The sequence below is a fragment of the Nestor notabilis genome, unplaced genomic scaffold (assembly GCF_000696875.1).
Source record: "Nestor notabilis isolate BGI_N333 unplaced genomic scaffold, ASM69687v1 scaffold4978, whole genome shotgun sequence".
NCBI classification, from domain to species: Eukaryota; Metazoa; Chordata; class Aves; order Psittaciformes; family Psittacidae; genus Nestor; species Nestor notabilis.
Genome location: NW_009939491.1, coordinates 49,196 through 72,660, shown reverse-complemented (window position 1 = coordinate 72,660; position 23,465 = coordinate 49,196). Strand labels below are relative to the sequence as shown.

At 46.6% G+C, this 23,465-nt stretch overlaps 1 protein-coding gene across 1 annotated transcript in view; it reads right to left on the bottom strand.

Moving 5' to 3' along the window:
• The window catches only part of ARHGAP31 (Rho GTPase activating protein 31), a 54,798-nt gene extending 31,964 nt beyond the window's left edge, over positions 1-22,834 (bottom strand). The window contains exon 1 of the mRNA XM_010019876.1: positions 22,735-22,834. Within this exon, the coding sequence (XP_010018178.1) occupies positions 22,735-22,834 (100 nt within the window). The remainder of the gene's footprint in view (positions 1-22,734) is intronic.
• Positions 22,835-23,465: the final 631 nt, after the last annotated feature.

Below are 23,465 nucleotides of genomic sequence, written 5' to 3'. Positions count from 1 at the left end.
GCATTCCTGGATGCAGAAGATGTGCCCTGCATGGCTAAACCCAGCTGGAGCAGTGCCACTGCTCCCACATGAGTGTGGGATAGGGGATCAGGAGAGGTCTTTTTAAGGAGCTCCAGCCTATAGAGTGCTAGTGGCTTTCCTGGAAGGCACTTAACAGCCGGCAGCACCATCTAAAACATATGAATGCTTTGTTGGGACCCCATTTCTAAAGGTGCTTTGGGAGCAAACCCACTCTTTGATGAAGGAGCATGCAAGAGAAACAAGCTCCACCGAGCTCACATTTTCCCATCACTCTCTTTTAGTACAGCTTGTTATTCGTGAATGAATTACCTCAATTCCTCTTAAGAAATGCACTGACCAGGAAAAGGGCGTGGGGATTATTAATGGAAAAATCCTTGAATCTTTTAGCCCTGTAGCGTGGCTACGGTTACAAGGAAAACAGGATACCATGCTGCATGCGGGGGGGAGGAAGAGAAAAGGAGCAGAACCTCTAATGATCTACAGGGACTGACTCTGAAGGAAGAACAAAGCATTGGTGGTACATAGGCACAGCTGGCCCACATTACAAGGAGAGGAATGAACACACACAGTAGTAGTCTGCACAGGGTATAAATACCACTGAGGGAAATGGCTTGCTCTGGATGATCAAGGGATGGTAACTAGGAGTGACTGGATGAAATGATGAGGGGAAATTTAGGTTGAACAGTAGGAAAAATCTCCTAAGAGTGAGACGTAGCATCATGTTGAATTGCCTGCTCAAGGGGTGGAGTGGGAGCAGATTACCCTGAAGGGAATGGTCCTGCACAGGCCGCTGTGACAAGGACAGAACAATCTCACTGGCCTTCCCATGTTGCTGTCAGGTGATGCCACAGCGAGATCCCCTGGAAGAGCTTGCTGTGTTCATTATAAAGGAAAGCATATAGTGCCAGCTCTCACTACAACAAGGGACAACCGCAACCAGCAGCTGCAGTTTAAATTGGATACTAAAGCATGCAGGAAGAAAGGCCACTTGAATATCTTCCAGCAGAATGATTTTCCGGTGGGGAACCGTGCATTTCATAGGATCAAAATGTTTCACCGCAACGCAGGGATTCAGTTCGGTTTGTTAACCAAAGAAACACTCAGATGTACTGTTTCTAGACGTGAAATACGTTCACTTCCATTTCATTATTTTCAATGTAATATAAACTTTGGGGGAATTTTTATTTATGAGAAGTTTCTACTTCTTTATTCTGATTCCGGATGAAAGGAACTCTTGCAGTAGGGGAAGATGGAGATCAGTGCAAAACAGGAACTGGCTCTAATGGATATCAAGTGATACCATCAGTGACTGGCTAGTGTTTGCTCCTCTCTGTAGCCTTCTGAGGATGGCAGCACCATTCCTTGCAAGCTGAAGTGCAGAAAACATTGTGTTTCTTGTCAATGAACAAGTGAAAAAAGAGGTGAGTGTCTTAGGGTTTGCTTTTCAACCTCAGGACACAAAAAACCCCTCATTTTGAAATCTTGCTTGTATCTCACGTCTCCCATTGTTAGGATTTCACAGTCTCACAGAATGTGCTTTGCTTCCGTCAGCAAAAATCTAAGCCCTTGGCAAGGAGTCATGAATTAACAGAGGATAAGTATCGTTCTTGTCTCATAGGTGCAAAAAATGAGAAACAGAAAGGAGTTGGCAGCCTGAGGTCATGCAATTAGTAAGTGGAAGAGCTAAGGTTAGAGCCCACGGCTCTGATTCCTGCTCTGTAACTAAACCACACAGGCAGTTTTCTTGTATCTGAACTCCTTGTAAATAGAAAGTCACCTTCAGAGGTTGGTAGAGCTCACACAGATTGAAAAAATCACTGACCCAGGAAGGCAAGGTGAAGCTTTCACACAGATATGTTTCACTGGGAGAGGCTCCATTCTTCCAAAGCTCCTACCAAGCCAGAAAGACCCTCCCTATCCACACTTCTAGCTAAAATCTGGGCACACGGACTAAAACCATAGAATGCCATTTGACTCATAGATCATGGACCACATTCTTGCAGCAACCTTTTGGGCTGGTTGTCCAAAAACTTAGCCTTGTAGGAAAAGAGCAGACTTCAGTACCCCTGTGCCTGGGAATGTTTGGAACTGGATCCATGATCTGTGGCTTGGTCTCACTTCTAATTCTTTTCTTTTTTTCCCCTCTTGAATGGTTCTCTCATAACTAAATACCACAATAATGGAAAGAAGCTACCCAGAGGCCATGTGGGGAGAAACTGCATTATTTCTGATCATTTCAGAGTAGAGAGGTTGGTAGAGGGTGGGAAGACAGGCCTGAATTCACTGGAAGAGATGTCCTGTCTGTTCACAGATCAGTTATACTGAACTTCTTGCATTCCCTCTCTTCAGACTTCTTCCATGTCCTCAGCCATCCATTGGTTTCCTTTCTTTACCTTTCATTTTCATTTCACAGGGTGCTCCATTATCAGCATCATTTTCTTCCCAAACTCAAGCTCCACCTTCGGGACCTGGACTGAGGTTTATAATCCCTCCCCAGCAAAAAGGCACTTGGATATGGCATTTACAGTTCAGGCCCATATCTTCCAACTGCAGCTCTAAACCGGATCAAAGACTTTTGTTCCTAGCTTTTGTTCCCAGCTTTTGTTCTCTTCTCTGCTCCCTTGAAATGTCAGCAAACATGATGGCTTTGTTGATGCCATCAGGGTGGTCTGACCGCTTCCCACGCTGGGCATGCAGATTGGGTAGCCATGGAGCAGTCAGCAATTCACTGGGTGTCTCCTCTAGGATGTTGTTCCTCACACCAAGGCAGTGGCCTGGAGCAGCAGCGCTGCCATGAAATCAATAGAAAACAAACCCACCTCCAGCTGCCCTGGCTCATACAGGGACACGCAGGCTGTTTGTTTCAAACCAGCAGCTGCTGACACTGCCAGGAGGACAGGAAACCATGCTGGGAACTCAGGGCTCTCCTCGGATATTGGGATGGATATCCACCCCTCAGACATTCCTCGCTTTGTCTGGAGGAAGGCTCAAAACATCTGCGTTGCTGCTGCCTCCTGAGCCAACAGACTGCAGGGCTGTCAAAGCACACAGCCTTCACGGCTGTTCTAGCTCTCTGCTCACTTCCAAGTGGAGATGGTTTCTCTCAAGTCCAAATGGGGGATACAGGCATGTCCTTCCACAGTCACCTTCTGTCACCATGGGGCTGCACTGAGATGACCTGGCACCCCCTTAGCTACTGGCTGTTCCTCGGTCAGCACTGGTTGCACTGCAGGGTAGGGACACCCTGACCAGTGTTGTTCCCTGCAAGGTTATGGGAGGATATACATACTGTGGGAAGTACCCACAAAATGTGTCTGCCTGCTGTCACAGCATCACAGGGCAGTTCACAGGAGAGATGGGGATATAGATAGGCTGTGAGTCAACTACCAGCCACAGGCCACATGTACTGCCCAGCATGGGTTGCCTTAGCATCATCACTCCTCTGCCCACCTGAAGTGTTTGCATCAAGGGGGATCCTCAGGGATTTCAGCACATTTGTCCTGGCCTCTCTACTGTTCTGAAGTGATGTGTTTGGCTCCAGCCTAAAAAGCCCAAGTAGAGCTGCTTTACTGCACCTTCCTGGCAGATATGATGCTAAGGATGTGATCATACTTAGGAATGAGCTGAGGGTCTTCCTGCTTTCTGCTCTGCACCTCTCAGGTTCAGTCGATCTTTTCCTACCACAATGCTTTTCCCCACTGTTTATTATTAATTCATTTTCTCCAATTACAGAAGACAAGGCCCTGGCCAAAGAAGAATTCTGCAGCATGTCTCAAAAAAGATCATATTTTTCTGCAGCTTGGCTTCATTTAAGGAAGGTCATTCTGTGGTCAAGCACTCTCAAAACAAACAATGCCTTGTCTCCAGGTCTCCAGAACCTCACATCCAGGCACTGTCATCAAAGCTTTCAACTTGAGTGCTCCTCTGATACATATCCAACCTCAGCAATACTTCCTCAGCAGTCTGTCCTTCAAGAGGTTTAGGCCAACACAATCTACTTCTGTTGGAGTTGATGCTGCCACCATCTTCAATGCAGCAAATGGCAACAGTGCTACATGCTGTTGACAAATACACCTAAAACTTGGTTCTTTTGGGTTTTTTCACTTTAGACCAGTTGTGTTCTTGGACTTCCCTGGAGCTCATTCATGGCTCACTGGTGATAACAGGGGAAGTGTGGATATTGTGAAAGCACTTTGACGCAGGGCTGATTCTCAAGTACCCACGTCATGCAGATGTTCTGCTGTTTCATCATAAGCCCCTTTACAGCTGGGAATACTTGCTGTATATGCAGATTTGAAGTACTTCCACACTAGTTGGCTGCAACATCCTGGATTTATACTGGTGTCACTGAGGTCAGAGGCTGGCCCGATGCCATGCAGCCTGTGCTTCTGGAGGAGCTCAGTGGTAAAAGGCAGGATACTGAAGTGGAGATAAGGTGCTGCAAGGTACTGGAAAAACTTCTCAGAGCCATAGTAACAAAATGAAGACACCTTTTCTCTGCCAGCATGTGAATCCCTTATACTTCTTGTGCTCCACTGTGAGCGGGACATGTGTCCCCCACTTGAAAGGACACATGGGGTGCCAAGACCAACGTGCTAGGGAAGGCCTGTGGTCCAATGTTCCTTACTGGACCCCTTGGCTTGAACAGCCCTGTATGTTCCCTTTTATCCCATAGCTTCATACACCAGAGGTCAGTTGGATGTGGGACATCCAGTCAGGTCAGACATCCTCTGGCCTACTTGAGCAGAATAGGAAAGGAGGAAGACACATCAGCACAAAGCTATGAAGTGCAGATAAAGCTGTCATGAAGTATAGACTAATGCCCATGCGCCCTGGGCACAGCTGCTCCCAAATGGAGTTAGAGCCTGGTTTCACATGCAGCGCTTGGGCCATCCCAGGTTTCAGGATGTCTTTGGGTAGAGCTGGGAGTCAGTTGTATGAATACCAGACATAATGCACTACCCTTGATCTGAAATGCTGGGCATAAAGGCACGACTTAGCAGCATAGCCTGGTTCATAACCAGCTTGGGTTTGCAGTACGCAAGCAGACATTTGGGTGGATAATGACTTGTTGGACTCAGGCTGGAGGGGGAGATGGCAAAGTAGGTGGGAGTCACACTCAGGTGTACATGAGCTAGCTTGTCTTGCTCAGAAGAAACAAAGGAGGCATTGCAAAAGATAATGGCATTCCCAGGGAATCTGCTTTTGAATCTGGCTTGCCTGGCCATGACCTGAGACTTCTTTATAAATTGCATCAGGAAGGCAGCACTGGCCAACAGAACACAACAGCTAATCTTAAAATGAAAAGAATATCCATTATGTGCTCAGCTAGTGATGTTTTAAAGCCTATAATTTTTTGCATCTGTAGTCTCCTGGCCTGCAGTATTTTACTCTGCCTTCCCTTGGAGCCAAGCTAAAGACAAACTTAGATAAAAATCCTGCAGATGAACACGCCGGATTTCAGGGAAATTGAACTCAGGCATCTGTCCTTCAGAGCAATCAGAGAAGAACCAGTTTAAAATGAGCTGGGCATCTTCATCTCCTGCTTTGGGCAGGAGACAGCAGAGGCCAGTGCTGGACCTCCAGAACATAATCCAAGCTGGCTCTTGAGATATTGAAAACAGTGCAACTCAGGTCAGCTTTGTGGACCTGTAGACCTTTGTGAACAACAGACACAAGGCCTTTTTCTTCTGATTTCAGCTTTTGTTTGGGAAATTACTTCAATTTGGTAGCACTTGGGTAACCTCAGTCCTCTTTTACACAGCAGCCTAGTCACTCTGGACAGGAATCTTTATATAGGTGGTTAGTAAAAGAGAATTGGGGAAATACGAATTAGGGAAAGAAGAATGTTATAACCTTGCTAGCACAAAGGCAAAAGCCACTGTGCACACACCAATTTAGAAGCAGCAACAGCAAAATCCTTTGAAGGGCAACAGCAGTGATTTTTATTATTGTTTTATATGAGTTTGGAAAGTTGCAAAGTTAAACAAAGCAATTATAAAGCTGTGTATTTAAAAATGCTTTATGTTTCGAAGTCTCCTTTGAGCTGAATCAGGTATCCAAACATCTGGGGACTGCAAAATCTATCGGGAAACACAGACAGCTGAGACACATCAAGACAGGAAGGTTCAGGGCTGCCACTGGAGAGACAAGGAACAGCAGGAGATTCCCGCAGCTTCTTTTGGGTAAGAAATGTTAGTGCTACATGGATGTGTGCACTAAACAAAAAGAGGAAGAAAAAGAGAGGGCTAAAAAGGGTTTTGCTAGTCTCCTGCTGTTCTGTGTCTTTCTCACTTTGCTCTGATCTCTCTGTACATGTCACTGGCTGGCAGGATGACTGCTTCCTGATTCATGATTTCATATTTAATTCTTTCTATAGAAAAGGAATTTAAAGGAAATTATTACAAATGGTTTGGCCACACTGCATCAAGTCATTGGAAACTATTTCATTACCCCAGATGGGGTTTTTTTTTCCCCTCCTTTTTTCCCTCCTTTTTGAGAAAAGTTAGATGCTTTCCTAAACGCTTTCCAGACTTGAGCTATTCACAGATTGCATGTGGAAGGCAAACACAGCCCAGGCCTGGAAGAAAGAGGCTCTCATACTGGACACCCCAGTAGCTTGAGGCGTTGCAGGCAGTGTCCACGGCAGCGTTTCCTTTCAGAGAGCTGTTGCTGCATGAAAATGCTTTGGGTGTAGCAATCCTGTGCTCATCCCACAGGCACTTCATGAAAGAGGCGACTGTTCCATGTTGGGAATTCAGAGAAACCTCTGGCCAGCAGCGGCTGCTGGAGGCACCCTGATTAAAGCCCCATTGTTTTGCCCACTCCAACAGTCCTGCTAAACCACTCCCTGATGAAGCTTCTGTCTGTCCAGTGGTTTGGGGAGAGGCAAGTAAGTAAATAAGGTCGTTGCTGGGAACAACAAAGATTGGGGGAAGCAAGGAAAGAGGAAGCAACAACAACAAGAATTCCCTTAATGCACTATGTTTCAAAGGCAAATGCTAAGGAGCTGGGTTTTTGGGCTGCCATTCTTTTGTCTTTCTGACTCCTGGATCTTGCTGTACTAAGGGTTTTGAGACACTAACAAACACATTGCGAACACAAGAAGGGGTGTTGCAGGAAAAGGGCGTTGAGATCATGCTTAATCAAACTTCCTTACATTTTGATAGCTGCAGCACTGCTGTATGTGTCAAACATCTCTTTGCCTTTGCAGTTCTCTGCAGCCAACGCAGTTGAGCCGCACACTTCACACCAAAATCTGTATCCTGATGTCAGTACATGGCTGATGGGTTTCAGAGAATAAAAAAAGGCAGACTAAGTTCATCTCTTTGCATAGGTCTATCTCAGTGGGGAACAAACTACATGATCTAAAAGCAGGAATTTACTGGAGACTGTAAAAATTGGAGAAGTTTTGCTCCCAAAGCAAAGGAAGCTGAGGCAGTGCGTGCCTTAAGCAGGCAATGAAGCTGAACACATTTGAATGTTAAGTATTGAAAGCTTATCCAAGCGAGACAAAGCTGCTCTTGCTCACACCCATAGACTCTGGAACTGATCAGAGATTGAACCTCATTTTAGCATCAGTTAGGCACCAAAGGGGGAATGAAAAAAGGAGTTTCACTGATGAAAAATGCATCACTCGCAGTGCACTAACTCAGTGGCATCTCCTTGTACTTTCCAAAACCAAGCTCGGTTCAAGGGCTGAAAGGAATCAGAAAGATCTCTCTCACCTCTCACCCTGACTCAGTTTTGAGTAAGAATCTGGAGGAGGAGTTTTGGGTAACGAGTTGTTGTCACTGTGACCATCTTCCTTTACACTCCACTGTTTCTGATGAACACTATTCCTGTCTGTCCTCTGGCTGCTTGTACCCAGAAAAGCATCTCTTCATCTACTCTACCCCTACTAGCAAAGCTGCCAGGATTTGAATTGTAGTCCCACTCCCAGCCCTCTCTCTTCTACCATTCATTGGCAGTCCCCAGTTGTTCCAATACAGTCAGTTTTGCTCTCAGACTAGTTTTTCCAACCTTCCCCTCCTCTGTTTCAAGCATACTGGAATTTCCTTATATGCTTTCTCCACTCCACCTTTGCCCTCATTCCCTTTGCCCATTTGTTCCCTCTGGTCTCTTTTCACTTCTCTGCCACACTTTTCCCTTCCAGCTGTTACTTTGGATGAATTATCATTAGCTTCTATCCATAACCTAAGGTTGGGCCTGTTCCAAAAGCCAGAATCAGTTTAAATTGGGACTGGTGACTTGTAAGGGGCTCCTTTCCATGAGCCAGTAATGAACCATATCCTATGGTGTGCAAAGAGAGAGCTGTGTTACTGTATATTCTCCCTTCTAAATCAGAGACTATAAAATGAAGATTGCAGTCTTGCAGAAAGTCTTTGCAGCACTTTTATTTTTTCCCCCCTTGTTTTATTTTTGCAAGATTAGCAGAACTAAAGGCAGCATCCTGGCCAAATTCCACCTTAGGATAATCTCTCCTGCTATTTCAGATAGATGCTGCATTGTTTTTCCATTTCCTAGACCCAGAGGTTAGGTGGTAAATGGCTGTCATGTTCCCTTCAAAGCTAAAACATCACGTATCAAGGCAGAGACCTCACTAACTCAGAGGGAAACCTTAGCAGCCTTGCTCTGTAGGTATATAATGCCACATTGGTGTTCCTACACCTCCCTTTGAGGGTCTTAGTATGGGACCTGCCTGAGACAGGCAAGCTGGATGATCACCATCCTTTTCTGCCTTCACTGCCATCCAGTGTGGCAATCCCCATAAGTGCAAGAGCTGAGACCCTCCACATTTGATAATAAGAATAAGCCCAGTAATAATACTGAGGACTTTGTACCAAAAAAGAAGATGATATCAGCATCATTTAATCACAGAGGGGAGTAGGATGTGGAAAAATAAAGTCTCTCACTGACCCAAGCAGTATCATCAGCAGAGCTTGCCATAGCCTGTGGCATGCCGCTGGTGTGACTCCTACCACCTCCTCTGCTTTATGCAGTTCAGGCTCCAATCTGACCAACTCACCCTTCATTCGTCTACAAACACTGGAATGTAAAGAGCAAAAGGTGTGCTTATAAGCTGCTTACATCTCTGCCAGGTCACCAAACAGGATGCAGGCTAAAAGAAGCCAAGCTGAGGGTGCTCACATGTGAACATCCATGCTCCCATTTAGCCAGCGGTACCACTTTGATGTGGGACATGGAGAGCACAGCACTTCCCAGTATTTCAAACAACTGGTGCTGCTACTAGCTCGCAAAAACACTGAGCCAAAACCTCTGACATGTGTCAAATCCCCCCAGCAGTGTTACTGGCCCAGCCAAGTGAGTTCAAGGAGCCATCTGGCCAGGGACATGGAGCCCACGTGCCAGGGACCAGCCTCTTGCTCCCCGGGCCAGGATAATGGGATATTGTTCTGCTGCTGAATCACAGCTCTGTTGGGCTGAGGGCTTGTCCCATAGGGATGACCTGTTTAACATGCAAACTGCCAAGGGAAGGAAAGGGTCAGAGATGGCCCTCACCCCGTCCTCTCACCCATTATATTTGAGTGCAATCCCAACACACCAAAGCAGAGAGGGGAGAATGGGCAGGGAAAGCAATGGGAAGGGGGAAGCCCCTTGAGCATTTCCCATTCAAACCTAAATATGGGACCACTGGTCAAGCACAGGAGAGGGTTTTCCTGCTACACCAGGTTTTTGTTTGCAGTTAGCCCCCAATGCCACCCAGAGATCTCAGCAGCATGCAGTGCCACGCTTGCTGCCTTTCTTCCTTGTCCTGCATTGTCCAAGGTCCCACTTTTCACACCACAACCCAACCAAAGAGCTGATAGCACTGCAGAGGCAGAACTGCACTGAATGTCCGAGACTCCGCACTGGCATCATCATGAGGTAAAGCAAGTAGCACTATTGCTATCAAGCCTCTTTTCAGGGGTGCAGAAGTGGGGAAAGGCATAGCAATAAAGCACTTTACAAGCTAAAATATCCTTCCTTGTGCAAAAGAATTGCTGCCAGTTCCACCTGCACTGTCCCCTGAATCACAACTGTACAAAATCTTTTCAGATCCTTCAAATATTCACACGTCAAGAAGCAGGAGCACATTTTCCTGATTTTTCCCATTCTCCCAAAGAAAACACGCATGTCTCTTTCCCCTTTTTCTACCAATGCCTACTTATATATGCTGCATAGGTATATAATGTTGCAAAGAAAAGCCTTGCTGTCACCCTTTGTTCATCTACTAAATCCTTCCACCATCCTGCAGCGAGTTCAAATCTGTAATAAGAGCTGCATGAAAAATCCCAAGCAGGGAACCATTATTAGGGCAGGGATAAGCCTCCAAAGCCCTTAGGATCCAGAGCTGCAGTTCATGCCTGTCTTTAATGCCCAAGAGCTAAGATCAATGATCTGACGAGTGCCTTGCATCCTGAAATACTTCACAACCTGGAAGAACAAGGCTCACTCCACCTACTTCTAGGCTGGGAGGTGGCAGTTTTGAGCTGGGCAGAGCAATGCTGTTAGTTTAGGACACTGAGTAATAAAACAAACCATGACTCCAGCTGAAGCTGCTTCTGGAAAGGAAAGAAAGCAGCACATACACATGTAAATAAGCCCTTATCCCCTAGGAAAACAGATAAACCAGAGCTTTTTCTAAAGGATTGGGCCCCTTGTTCTACCCTGTGCCCAAATGGCAACATTCCCCTAAAAGATGCCAAGGCAGCAACTTGACTGCACTGAGCTTGCCATCTTCTGAATCACCCACTCCATTCCTGCAGCAGGATTTATTAGGCAACTCCCATGCAAACACTAACCAGACATAAACCTGCTTAGGGTGTAATTGCTGCAAGCACGGCTTAGGGCTGAACAGCAGCACGCTTATTGAGCTGCCATGTTCAGAAGCCTAAGTAGTATCCAGTTAATCTTCTCCAATCTCATTACTGCAGCAGAGTGACAGATGGGTATTTTAGCAGGCTAGAAATGAGGACTAATTAGGACTCGTAGCTCTTCTTTGTATTTATTACACTGGTTCCTTCCCTGCCTCTGAAGCATGTTTGCAAGCAGTGCCGGGGGGTGCCTCCACCACTGTGCTCTGCCCGCCACCCCAAGGACAGCAGCGACTGGGTTGCCTGTGCCTGGCTGCTCTAGAGACAGGGTTGCAGGAGGATGCCATCCTCATCCAGGTTCTGACATGTCTAAAAGGGGACCCTAAATTCATAGAATCATAGAAGCATAGAATGGTTTGGGTTGGAAAGGAGCTTAAGCTCATCCAGTTCCAACACCCCTGCCGTGAGCAGGGACACCTTCCACTGGACCAGGTTGCTCCAAGCCCCTGTGTCCAACCTGGCCTTGAACACTGCCAGGGATGGGGCAGCCACAGCCTCTCTGTTTTGGGCACCCTGTGGCAGCGCCTCAGCACCCTCACAGGGAAGAGCTTCTTCCTTATATCCAACTTGAATCTCCCCTGTTTCAGACTGAACCCATCACCCCTTGTCCTATCGCTACAGTCCGTGATGAAGAGTACATCTGTTGGGGTCTGGAACTGCATCTCCTGACTCAGTACCAGTTTGTGGCTTTACACAGCAGACCTTGGGCAGCAGTATGTGATCAGTGCTCACTATCGAGCCAGGAAGGAAGAATAATGGACTCAACAGATCAAAACCAGCTCTTCTCATTTACTGCTCCTAAGCCCGCCTTAGGTACAGAGGCTTGATGTATTGACTTTGGCAACACATGCATACTGCCATCCTGGCAATAAAGTCATTGAAACAGGGAAAGGTAATAAAAAACCCCAAACAAGTAAGTAAGGGGAACTGAAAACACTTGAGGGAGGGGAGAATCCCCCACGCCCCCACTGTAACCCTGAGCCATCACCTCAGGCCAAACCCCACGCTCCTTTTAGAGATTCCAGGACATTTGTTTTAACTTTTTTTTGCTGCATTCCTCTATCTTGTTGTACTTCTGGTTTCCAGCTGGGACTGGAAGGGAGAGAACAGGATTATAGAAGGAAGTCTGTTGCTCTATTTTTCTGGCTTGATTAGAAGCAGAAGATGCAATAAATCTCATGAGAGAGTTTGTTCTCATTTAGCTGCTCGTGTATCTGAAACTACCTGACAAGAGCAAGGGTAAGGAAAACGCAATACCAAGCAGAGGACAGTAGGAAGGTGAAAAGAGAAAGAGCAAAATGGTGAAGCTGTTCCACTCTCAATGGTCTTAAAGGTCTTTTCCAACCTAAACGACTCTATGAATCCATGATTTTGCTTAAGGAAAGGAAACAATTCAGTCCTGCTGACAGCTTATTTCACACACAAGGGATCCAGAAGGAGGCTAACCCTGCCCGATCACACCTCTGAACCTCCTGAGGCGTGACTGCCATCACCACCAGCAGCACCATATTGAGAGATGAATAGAAAAACAAGCACCAGTTGCACATGAAGCAAAGAGTTTTCCACGTGCTGGTTGGCCCTGTTGTGCTGCCAAGCTGCCTGTCTGCAACAGGACTGACAGTCACATTCACTGCTGAGACGGCAAATACAACAGTAACAAAAATATCCCGAGTGAAATACTCAGATCCAAACACATGCACACTCCCCTTTCCTCCCAGCGTTCTGGGTTTGCTGATCAGCAGTTTTTGATGAGCCAGTGAGATCAGGAACAGCTCTAGCCTTGATTCTCAGTCCTGTATTCCACACGTACAGAAAGTTTGCAAGCATGTCAGCACCTTTCAGAAAGAAAGGCAGCACCAGTGCTGCTGTGTTTGGTGAAAACCAGCAGTGGTATCATAGAATCATAGAATGGTTTGGGTTGGAAAGGACCTTAAGATCACCCAGTTCCAACCCTCTGCCATGGGCAGGGGTGCCCCACAGTAGACCAGGTTCCTCAAGGCTCTGTCCAACCTCGCCTTGAACACCACCAGGGATGGAGCATTTACCATTTCTTTGGGCAGCCTGTGCCAGCGCCTCAGCACCCTCACAGTAAAGAACTTCTTCTTTATATGTAACCTGAACTTCCCCTGTTTCAGTTTGAACAAATCACGCCTTGTCCTGTCACTACAGTCCCTGATGAAGAGTCTCTCTGGCAACCTTTAAATGAAGTTTGTACTGGAGAACCTGACCGTTGCCTTGTCTAACACTCTTCAGGAAACAAGTCACGCAGTTTATTGTCTCCTGCCCTTTGGATGTTCAATCCCTATTTCAGAGATGCAGGTACATCTCCTTTAACCATGCCACCATGTGAACTGGCACATCTAACAGCATTACAAAACCAAACACACACATATTCCCAGATGGGAGAGAGCAAAGAAAGGACGTGAGATGTAAAGAGAGCTTTGCATTTGGTTTGAGGTTTAGGTTTTGTTCTTCCTTTAACTGTTCTGTGCTTTACAGCACTAAACAAAGCATCCTGTTCTAGATGATAAATCTTCTAGCTGCTCCTGGCCCCAGAGAGCACAGGAGATAATAGCGTTTCCAAAGGCATTTAGTTAGTTGAGCCTGGAGTGTAGAAGAGGGCAGAGAGAGGAGCTGGAGATGAATGGTTCTGAATCCAGCTCAGCTGCTCAGGGCATATTTCTGAAAGCTGCAGCCACAGCTGAGAATCCTGCATGGGGATGCACATTTCCTTCTCACTGCCCAGTGCCTGCAAGAAGAAGGGCATGTAACACAGCCACCATGAAAGAAACAAGTCCAGCCACAAGCCCCCACTTCAGTGCACAGTGCCTTGGCGAGGGGCTGTACAACCACAAAGATGCAGCATATCAGCGTATTATATAAAGCATACATTAATTCATTTGAGCTGGCCAACAGCAAGACTGCAGAAACCATTAAAGAACAGGGGCCCTTTGTGAAAAGACAATTCATTTTCAGCATTAACCGGGGCAGAAAGGATCCTTTACGCTGTCCCAGTTGCATGTAAGTTATTGACTGAAATTCCCAGCCTAGGCTGGGAGACCAAGGCCAGTTTCTGATAGAAACTGTATACCTTACCAAGGACATAAGACAAATCAGTAAAAGCATTGCCAGCAGGTTGAGGGAGGTGATCTTCACCCTCTGCTCAGCACTGGTGAGCCCACACTGGAAGTCCTGTGTCCAACTTTGGGGTCCCCAGCACAAGACCGACTTACTGGAGCAAACCACAAAAGATGTTTAAGGGACTGGAGCATCTCTCATATGAGAAGCTGTGATTGTTCAGCCTGGGTAAGAGAAGGATCAGGAGGGATCTTGTAGTTGTGAATAAAATACATGATGGAAGGGAATGAAGAAAAGGGATCCCCATTCTTCTCAGTGGTGCCTATTGACAGGACAAGAGGAACAAGTTAAAGCCTGTGAGATTCCATCTGAACACAATACTTTTTTACTGTGATGGTAGTCAAAGTCTGGATCAGTTGCTCACAGAGATTGTAGAGTCTCCATCTGTGGAGATACTCAAATCACTGTCCTGGGCAGGTGGCTCAAGTTGACCCTGCTTGAGCAGAGGGTTTGGTCTCGATGATCTTAAGAAGTCCCTGCTCATCTCAGTAATTCTGTGATTCTGAAGCATTTTCTACTGCTGTTAAAGTAACTCTTCCTATATGGAAATTAAAACACTCAGCTGAAGTGGCTATCCAGCCAAGCCGGCATTGCTTGGAGCTGGGGCTGTCACACAGCATCAGCTGCTGGCACCAGGATGGAGGTAGGCTGGTTTGAGCTTAGGCCAAGCTCTTGTTCCCAAGTGGGAGGGCAGCAACTGAAGCAGAGGAACTGAAGGCAAGAGCAAAAAGCGTGGGGTTTGCTCTATCCCTTTTGGTGCACTGTTAAGATCAAAAGTGCCTCCATCAGGCTGAAAATGGGGAATCTAATCCAGCTGCAGGCTCATGTTCAAGGCAGGAGGGTAAGACAGAAGAGGGCTGGGGCTTTCCTTTCTGTTTATGTGGTGTGTGCCAAAAAGACTTGTAGCATTAGGGACTGAACTCCTCACTATCGCACGCAGTGATGGCATTGATCTGGCACTTGAGTGTGGGTGAAGTTTAGTACTGGTGTCTATAACTTCATTATATGCACGGGCCTAAGCTAGGTCTCTAACAACAAGCTAGGTCTTAAACTTATGCTAAGTACTTTCATATCTGCAATCACACTGGTGCAGACCAGAAAGCCTGCTTGTGGTTTCAGATAAATATGGAAAACAGAAGATACATTATTGAATTAAGTACGAAAGTTAATAATAGTCAGCACAGTTGCCCCACATTATTTAATTTAACACTAAATTCAATTTGTGTTACACTGTTCTCTGTGTCCATTGTAAACATGCTGCAGATTTTTTTGTTGTTGACTATGCAAAACACATTCACTGAAGTTATCAGCAGAGAAGCTGAGGGCTCTGGCATATGAACAAAGGACAGCTGGGGCTTGAGGCTCTGGGAATGTATGGAAAGTAGACACTAGTCCACAACTAACACCACTAGTTGCCCTTAAAACAACCAGCAATGAAGCCAATTAGCAGCCTTTGTATTGGTATGAGGTATGTGTAGGTTTCCATGTCAAAGCTCTGTGCCTCTGGCACCCTGTTGATGGCTCTCCATCCTTTAATCACCCTCCATTTAAACTTCACCCTTAGGGGAACCGCATCCAGTGCAGATCAGAGATCCAGTCCAAGCTGTGCTATGGGCAGTCAGTCTGACAGCCCCCCCACCCCAGGCCCTTCAGAGCAGGACCGCATATGCTGTTACTGACAGGCTGTTTTCATTTCCCCTATTACCGTTAAAGGAGAAACATTGCAACATAAATCTTTGGCACAAGCCTGATTGATTGCCAGCAAACGCTGCTGCTGTAGAACTGCATCATATATGCAAAGCCTCAGTTACAGATGCAAGCTTTCTAGTACTCTGTTGGTGTCACGAGCTCTCCAAACTAGAACCAGACCTACAAAAAAACTCTGGATCCAAGCACTGCAGTCAATGTGGGATCGCCCAGACTACTTGTTCACCACATCTACATCAGCCTGTGTTGTACAACACCCCGTGCAGTGCCAGCATTTCATCCACTGCAGTTATTTCCTTGAACCTTTGAGAGCTGTGATAGCGCAAGCACCCAAACTCCTTGGTTTCCCAGGATCAGATGAAATCAGCTGCTGCCAACAGAGAAAACATTTGCTAAATCAAAATACGTTTTCTAATCTAGAATCTGCAGGCAAGACGTGATTCATGCTGTTCACAGGGGGTGGGGGAGAAGGCAGGATCAAAGTGGGGCTTAGTGCATGCAAACAACACGTGTGCCTCCTGCAGTGCTGGGTGAGGGAAATGTAAAGCAGGAGACAACATGGAAGAGCTCTCTGCTAATCACACAGCGTTAGCAATGGGAAGTCAGCACAGAACAAGGAGCTGAGCTTGCAACAAGAATGTTTAACTGCAGTAACACTGTGCCGCAGAGACACAAAAATCCAGCTCCCAAGAACCAGAAACAGATTGAGGAAGTAACACAAACATCATCCAAAACAAGGAGCAACAGTGGAGTAACAGAAGCAGACAGATGGCTTCTGCTCCCGTCGTTCCCAGTGTCTTTTTGCTCTCACTTTGTTGCCATAGAGGCTGATATCTGGGACTCATAACATGATGCTCCGCATGTGAGAGCAGGTGGAGAATAAGCAACCTTTACATTATTAATAATTTCCTCACACCATCCATTTTGGCAGCAGAGCTTCTGCCACTGGACATGCCTTGGCAGACTCTGAAAGGCCAAATTGCTGCTTTGCCCCCAACCGCAGCCCAGCTCCTTCACCTGCCAATTCATACACTCAGCCCTCAGGGCCCCTCTGCCGCAGCTCTCCTCCACTGAGCAATAATACAGTCCCCCTGCTTTTGCCCCAAACTTCAGAGTCCAACCATCCCTTATGCTCCCATCACAACGATGAGAGGATGCAGCCTTAAGCATCCACACAGGCTGCATGACTACAGCCAAGGATATGTACACAGAGGGTTTACGGGGCTTCTTAGTATATCAGCAGTATGAAAATGTAAAGCAGACTGCAGCAACACGGCAGACAAAAAGAGGACTAAAGCATTCCAAGGCAGCCTAAGAGGCTGTTCTTGTCCTGTTCTCCTCCTAGTCCCTGCCACTTCCTTCCTTGCAGGAAGACAAGTGTTTGCATAGCCTCAGAGTGAGGTAGGTCAGAGAAGAGATCTGGATTGAAAGCAATTTTGGCTACAGAAAGAGAAAAAGGTTCTTTCCACCCTCAATCAGTTCTTGAGACAGAAATCCCCAGTGCCACAGTTTCTAATTTTGAGAGTGGGATGAATGCATTCTTCATTCTTCTGCAGCCCATTAAACAAGCGTGTGGCATTTTCATTTTTCCAAGGGGACTTCAACAAAAAGAGAAAAAAAAAAAGAAAGCCTTGTCTTTTTCCTCCACATTGCCATGAATGATCTATCAGCAGTTTCCCCAGGACTTTCTGCAGGCATCACTAACCAAAAGCACCTACCCAAAAGTATGGGCACGCATTCACTTCAGAACATCAACCTAGAATCATAGAAAGGTTAGGGTTGGGAAGAACCTTAAGATCGTCTAGTTCCAACCCCCAAACATGGGAAAAGCAGCTTAAAAAAACCTAAAACTATGTGGACACAAACGCATCTTTTTGTGGTACATATTTACATGTGCTACGGACTCGCATGCACCCTCACACACCCCCTTTCCAACACGAAAGTGTGAGGAAGGAAAGCCACACAACCCAGAAAAGCTGCTTCACATCTGGGTAGCAGGTTTAATGCCTGGCTCCAAAGGGAGTCTGTTCTCAAAGCAGACTACTTTCTTCCTGAGCGACAGGTCTCCTCATCCACCTGAGCACGGCAGCTTCACAATGAAACACGTAGCATCAGAATCAGGCAGAAGATAGCATGCTAAGGGGCTGTACCAAGACAGTATCCAAAGCCACCTTTCCTTCGTACAAAGTGTATTACCACTGAATTATCATCACTGTTTTCCCTCAGAAATACTTGCCTGTCTTACAGCAAAGTCTTGACCTGCTGCAGCTTTCAAAAGATCCTGCTTGGGGAGCCAGTGCCAGTGCAAACCATGTTCTCGGACTACTAACGCTGCTAAAACTTCCCTCGCCCTTTCATTCTAGTGCAGTTGTGACAAGGCAGAAGCAGTCATGGCACAGCCACACAGTGTAGAAGAATATCGTACAGGTCACCTATATTGTTGTCTCCTTCCCCATTTTAATATCCAGGAGCTTCTAAGGGTTTCCTCACCTGTCTCCCTGTGCTATGGTTGCAGACAACAGCTCCCTCACCATCCCTAGCCTCAGGGGGTGCTGCTGGCCAGCCCTGCTCTCTGCCATAGCAAGAAGGAGCCCCAAGAGGAGAGCACAAGTGAGTTGGTGGCTTCAAAGCTACTCAAATGAAGCAGTCCTATTTCTACAGCAAGTAACAAAGCCAGTAAGTACTATTGCACAAAGAGGAAGGGCTTTGGGTGCTAGAGACTCAGGATGAGAGCCATTGAGGGAGCTGTGAGGAGTGTGGGAGGGGGTTAAGGGGAAAAGCTGAGCTCATTGCATCCCAACCAGACAACATCAGGCAGGAAACAGATGTGCAAGGAACCACAGAGGGGTACAGCAATAGCTGAATTAACTCTCTAGCAAATAGGGGAAGCTCAGATCCACCGAGCTGACCTACACACTAAGAACAAGCCATCTAATCTGAGATTTGGCTTTTTGCAGTCCTGGTAGCACATCCTATCCGACATTTAGACACCATCATACTAAAGACAAAGGAATCGATTCAGCCTTTCTCCAAGTCCTACCTGGCTCTAAGCAAGTGAAGCAAAGATAGGTCTGAATCAGTGGCAGTTCCTATGAAAAGACTCTTTGTGACCATTTGAAGCAGTTCAGACTGTCCTGCCCCAGCTAAGGTTTGTGCACAACCTTGTGTCTTGTCTTCTCTGCTGGCTCATCCATGACTAGAACATTATACTGTTGTCCTTACAGGAACTGGGGTCCTGATGTGCAGCTCCCATTGACTTCAGTAGAGGCACTATGTGCTTCTCTCCTCTGGAAACCAGGCTGGTTATCAGGAGGACAAAGCATAGCTCTAATGTTAATCCTTCAAGCCTAATATCTGTTATCTTCATTGCACCCATACAACACTTCATTAAAGTTTGACACAGGAAAATGTTTTAGTAAAGGGCATTAGTACTAAATTCCTCCTGCATGCTACCTATCCATGTGGGCTCACACTGTTTTCTAGTGAAGCTTTGACACTCCAAAAGATCACTTGCCTCCATGTGTGGATTCAATGCTGGCAACAACAGAAGAGGGACTATGTGAAATTAGATTACTTTTACTCATTGACATTGCCAGCCACCATTCTTCTATGTGTTATGTGAGCTTTTCCTCAAATCCCCTGCTATTAAAGTCATTGTTTGAGACTGTTACTGGGAAGGAAGAAAAACTAATTTCCTCACAAGTTTCTAGCCCTCTTGCCAGGAGAAAGACTTGAAAACGTAACTCAGATGCACACTGAAGCTTCAGAAAACAGAAAGCAGAAAAAGAACCCAGCACTGATTTTTATTTTATCTCATGATGGTTGGGGCCTGAGTCATGATTTAAATGCTTGGGAGCACTGATAGCAGTCTGCCCCCATAAGGAACATGTGTAGATTCTGCCAGCAGGAAAAGGCCAAGTAGGGTCAAATGCAGCAGTGACAGGAAGTGACTGGAAATGCAGTAAATTCAACACATCTGAGCTTCAAACCAGCCACCAGACAGCAACATCTGTCCATCATCACTGACCTGGCTCAGATCTGAAGAATCAACTTAGAGCTAAAGGCTTTGTATCACATTTTTAGTCTCCTGACCTACCCCACTGTACCCACTACATCTACACGGCTCTTAAATACTTTGTAGTTCTGCTACAGCTTTTGTTGTATTATCATAAAGCACTTTATAACAGAGGCTTAGGTACATCTGTCTCATAAGGGAGACAGCAGGATCTTTTCACCCTTACACTGAAATCCAGCCATCTCTGAAACAGACCATAGCAAGTTATTAAACAGTTAAATGACAGGAGAGGAAATGCTGATACCTTAAGCAGAATATAATTCTCTCCACTGGAATTTGGCAAGGACACAGGGACTAAGGTCTTTGCAGAAAGCAGAAGCTGCTCTTCAACAACCACAAGCATGTAGGGATTCAAGTTGTGCATCTCCTCCACAAAGCATCGCACAAGTAGTGCAGCACCCCCTAACTGTAACGGCCGTGTACTAATCCAGAGGGGGAAAAAGCCAAATTGAATTGTCTACACTAGCTTTGGATGTCCCCTGTGTTCCTTTTGCCAACCCCAGCACCAGCAAAGCAGGTCTCTGCTTCCCTTCTCCTGGGTGAGTTCACAGGACCAGTCACACAAAGCAGCACTGCAGGATGGTGCAAAGCAGACCTGAGTATGAAAGCACAACCAATCCGACTTGTTCCCTGCCTGTCCTGCAGCCTCTTCTTCTTTTCCAGCTAACCCTTATGGGTGCATTTTAAAACCTGCTTTCACAAAGGTCCTCAACAAACCATTTTCTGTACAGCGGCCAAAGTGCTCTCCCGCTCCTCATCACTCCCAGATAGCATGAACAGCCTTACATCTTCATTGCTTCCAAGTAGGGAACAACCAGAGCCTGCATCCAACCATTTAAACACACAGTGCTACCCAATACAGAGAGAAAGTTACTGCTTTACGTCTCTGCCAAAGCCCCTGCTTGCAGGAGCCCTGGCTTGTCACTGGAAATAATTCTTAGCAGGACAATTCAACTATTCCCAAATCAACCATCTAAATGCTCTTCTAATTTTGTTTCATAATTACAGGTTGCCAGTTTGTGATGTCCCAGTGACATTTGAACTTTCATTTCTTCCCAAGACATCACTTTGGCAATACTTAGTCACATTCCTACTTGATCCTGAGAGCCCTACTAGCAATGAAATTACTATCTCTAATACCCTCACTTCTTCTCCCCCTGTCCTGAGGAGTTGAAGTGTACCAACCTAACTTACACCCTTCCCAATAAACCTATAACAATTGAGTCTTTTATTTCTGGATCCCACGGCACTGGGCAATAGGATGTGCTGTTCAACAAATAAGGGGAAAGGAACTTCATATTCTTCCCTACTGCTCCTCAGTACAGGGAGATAAGTAGGTTGAAACTGTGAACCACTCCATAAATGATACTTGAGACAATGTCCTTGTTTCTTGTGGCCAAAAAAAACTGTTTTAAAAAACGATGGGATTTCAGGTAATAAATGTTGCTGTTCTGGTCTAATTTTGACTGCAGCAATTATGTTTCTCCCTTTAAAATCCCTCTTGCTGCTTCAACTGAATATACTGCCTTGTGCCTGCCTTCCTGGCGTTGTTTTTCAATGTTCCTGTAAACAGCTGTAAATAGTCCCTCCACCATGGCAGCTCATGTTAGCACTGGATGGAATTTATCTCTCTGTACCTCATGCTGGCAAAGTGGTATCAGTTCATTAAGTCTGGGAGGTCTTTTTCTATTTCAATTCAGTTGCTGTTAAGGTCTATATAAGTTAAAAGATACAATAATTGCACTCAGAGTGCAATTGAATGCCTGATTTCCCCCCGTACCTAAGTAAATGCACATATATAACATTTTATCTTAGTGATATATTTACTGCCCTCTTCACTGTGCAATGGAAAAGACAACTGTTATGTAGTTCATCCCTCTGCCAGTGCAGTTCCACCCTGTACTTCATCAGCCATGCTCCTCAGCAAATGAAAGACCTGATTGTACAGCCCTCCCTGTATAAAGCTGACACTGCTGCTAGAAGCCTTTTTATTTGCTTGGAGTAGCCTGACATTGGTAGAAGTTAGTTAACTCCAGCTGGAACATAAGGCTAAACCTGGCACGTAAGGCTAACATCAGGGATGGTCACAGGCATGTATTTCTTTTTCTTCTGGGTAAACTGCAGATTCACAACTGCTTCTCTCATCATCCAACCCTCTTCAAGAAAAATCCTTCTGCTTCTTCCCTCACCAAGGGCTGACCAAGTTCAGGACCCTTTCTTATTGGAGTTACCTCTTGTCTGAGATACCATGTTGTCACCCAATACCTTGGGAGCATGGAGGTCAGTTAGAGGAGGAGAGGAGAGATACAGGCACGGCAGTGAAAACATTAGCTCAGCTTCCCCCTTACACCTTACACACGACCCTACTCCACCCCCCGTCTCTGTCCTATCTCCAGCCAGCACTTAAAGGACAATATGGGAACTGTACTGGAGTCCAGGCGGGGCAGATGGGACATTCCCAGTTCCTCCCTGCAGCCCTGCAACACTCTATAGTCTCACGGACTTCAGGAGGATGTCAAAGTCCAGGAGGAGGCAACACTGAGTACAAGCTTGATTTCCAAACCTAGTCCCCTGAACGCCTGCTACTCCCTTCCACTGCCAGGCAGATGGGAGAGGGCATCACATCATATGGCTGGCCACCTCTGTCCACACTTTATGCATCCCGAGACCCTTAGCCCAGTCCTTTCCCCACGCACAGCACTACTCATGCAAGGGTCATGCAAACGCGTCACCAAAGCAATCTTCCGATTGTTCATTCATTGTGAGTAACTGGGCAATGACTCCACTTCCCAGGATAAACCAGCCCCAGGTTGTCTGGCCCTGGGAAAAGGTCTGGTTTGTAGTCCTACTGGTAAAAAAGGGAGGGATGCACGCTCTGATCCTCCGCAACCAGAGTGAGAATAAAGAGACATTTACCATCCTGCCCAGAGCTCTCCAGATACTCCGTCAGGTCGCAGCCGAACGCGCTTGCGGCTCCCTTCCTCTTGAGTTTCTGTTTGGCTCCCTTGTTCTTCATGAGGTTAGTCCCAAAAGAGGTTCTCCCCACTCCTGCCTTGCCCCCCACCCCCCCAGCCTCAAGCTGGGCGACAAGAATCTCACTCTTCTCCTTAGAGCACCGCCCGTGTCCCGCTCCCAAGGAGCAACATCGGGGGTCCTGAGCAGTGTCCAGCCAGAGAAGTAAACATGAATCCCCACCAGATGTTGGGCTGCTCCTGTGGCAGAGGACGGTCAGGGCGAGAGGAGGCTGCCCAGCCAGCAGCAGCGATCATAGCCTGAGCCCGGAAGGGTTCTCATCAGAGGGAAGTGGGTGGTGGACGGGTGCCCACATCGGAGTTGGCAAGTTGGGGGCAGGCGATGGTGAAGGGGGGGATGTCTTTCCCTCAGCGCAGTCCCGGGACCCTCCACGGCCACCTTCTGGGTTTCATCAGCTGCACTGTCGACACTTCCAGCAGCAGAAAGCGTCCCAGTGTGGTTTGTCCTTCTCTCGGCTTTCGGAGGAGACTGGAAGTTCAAACGGACTAATGAAAAGGGACCGGGGGAAGAGTCTGCACAAGGCTCCTCTTTGGCTCCCCCCCCTTCCCCTCCTCCTGCCTTCGGACAGTTAGAGGAATGAGAAACCAGCTTCCTGCCCTGACTCCCGCTCGCCC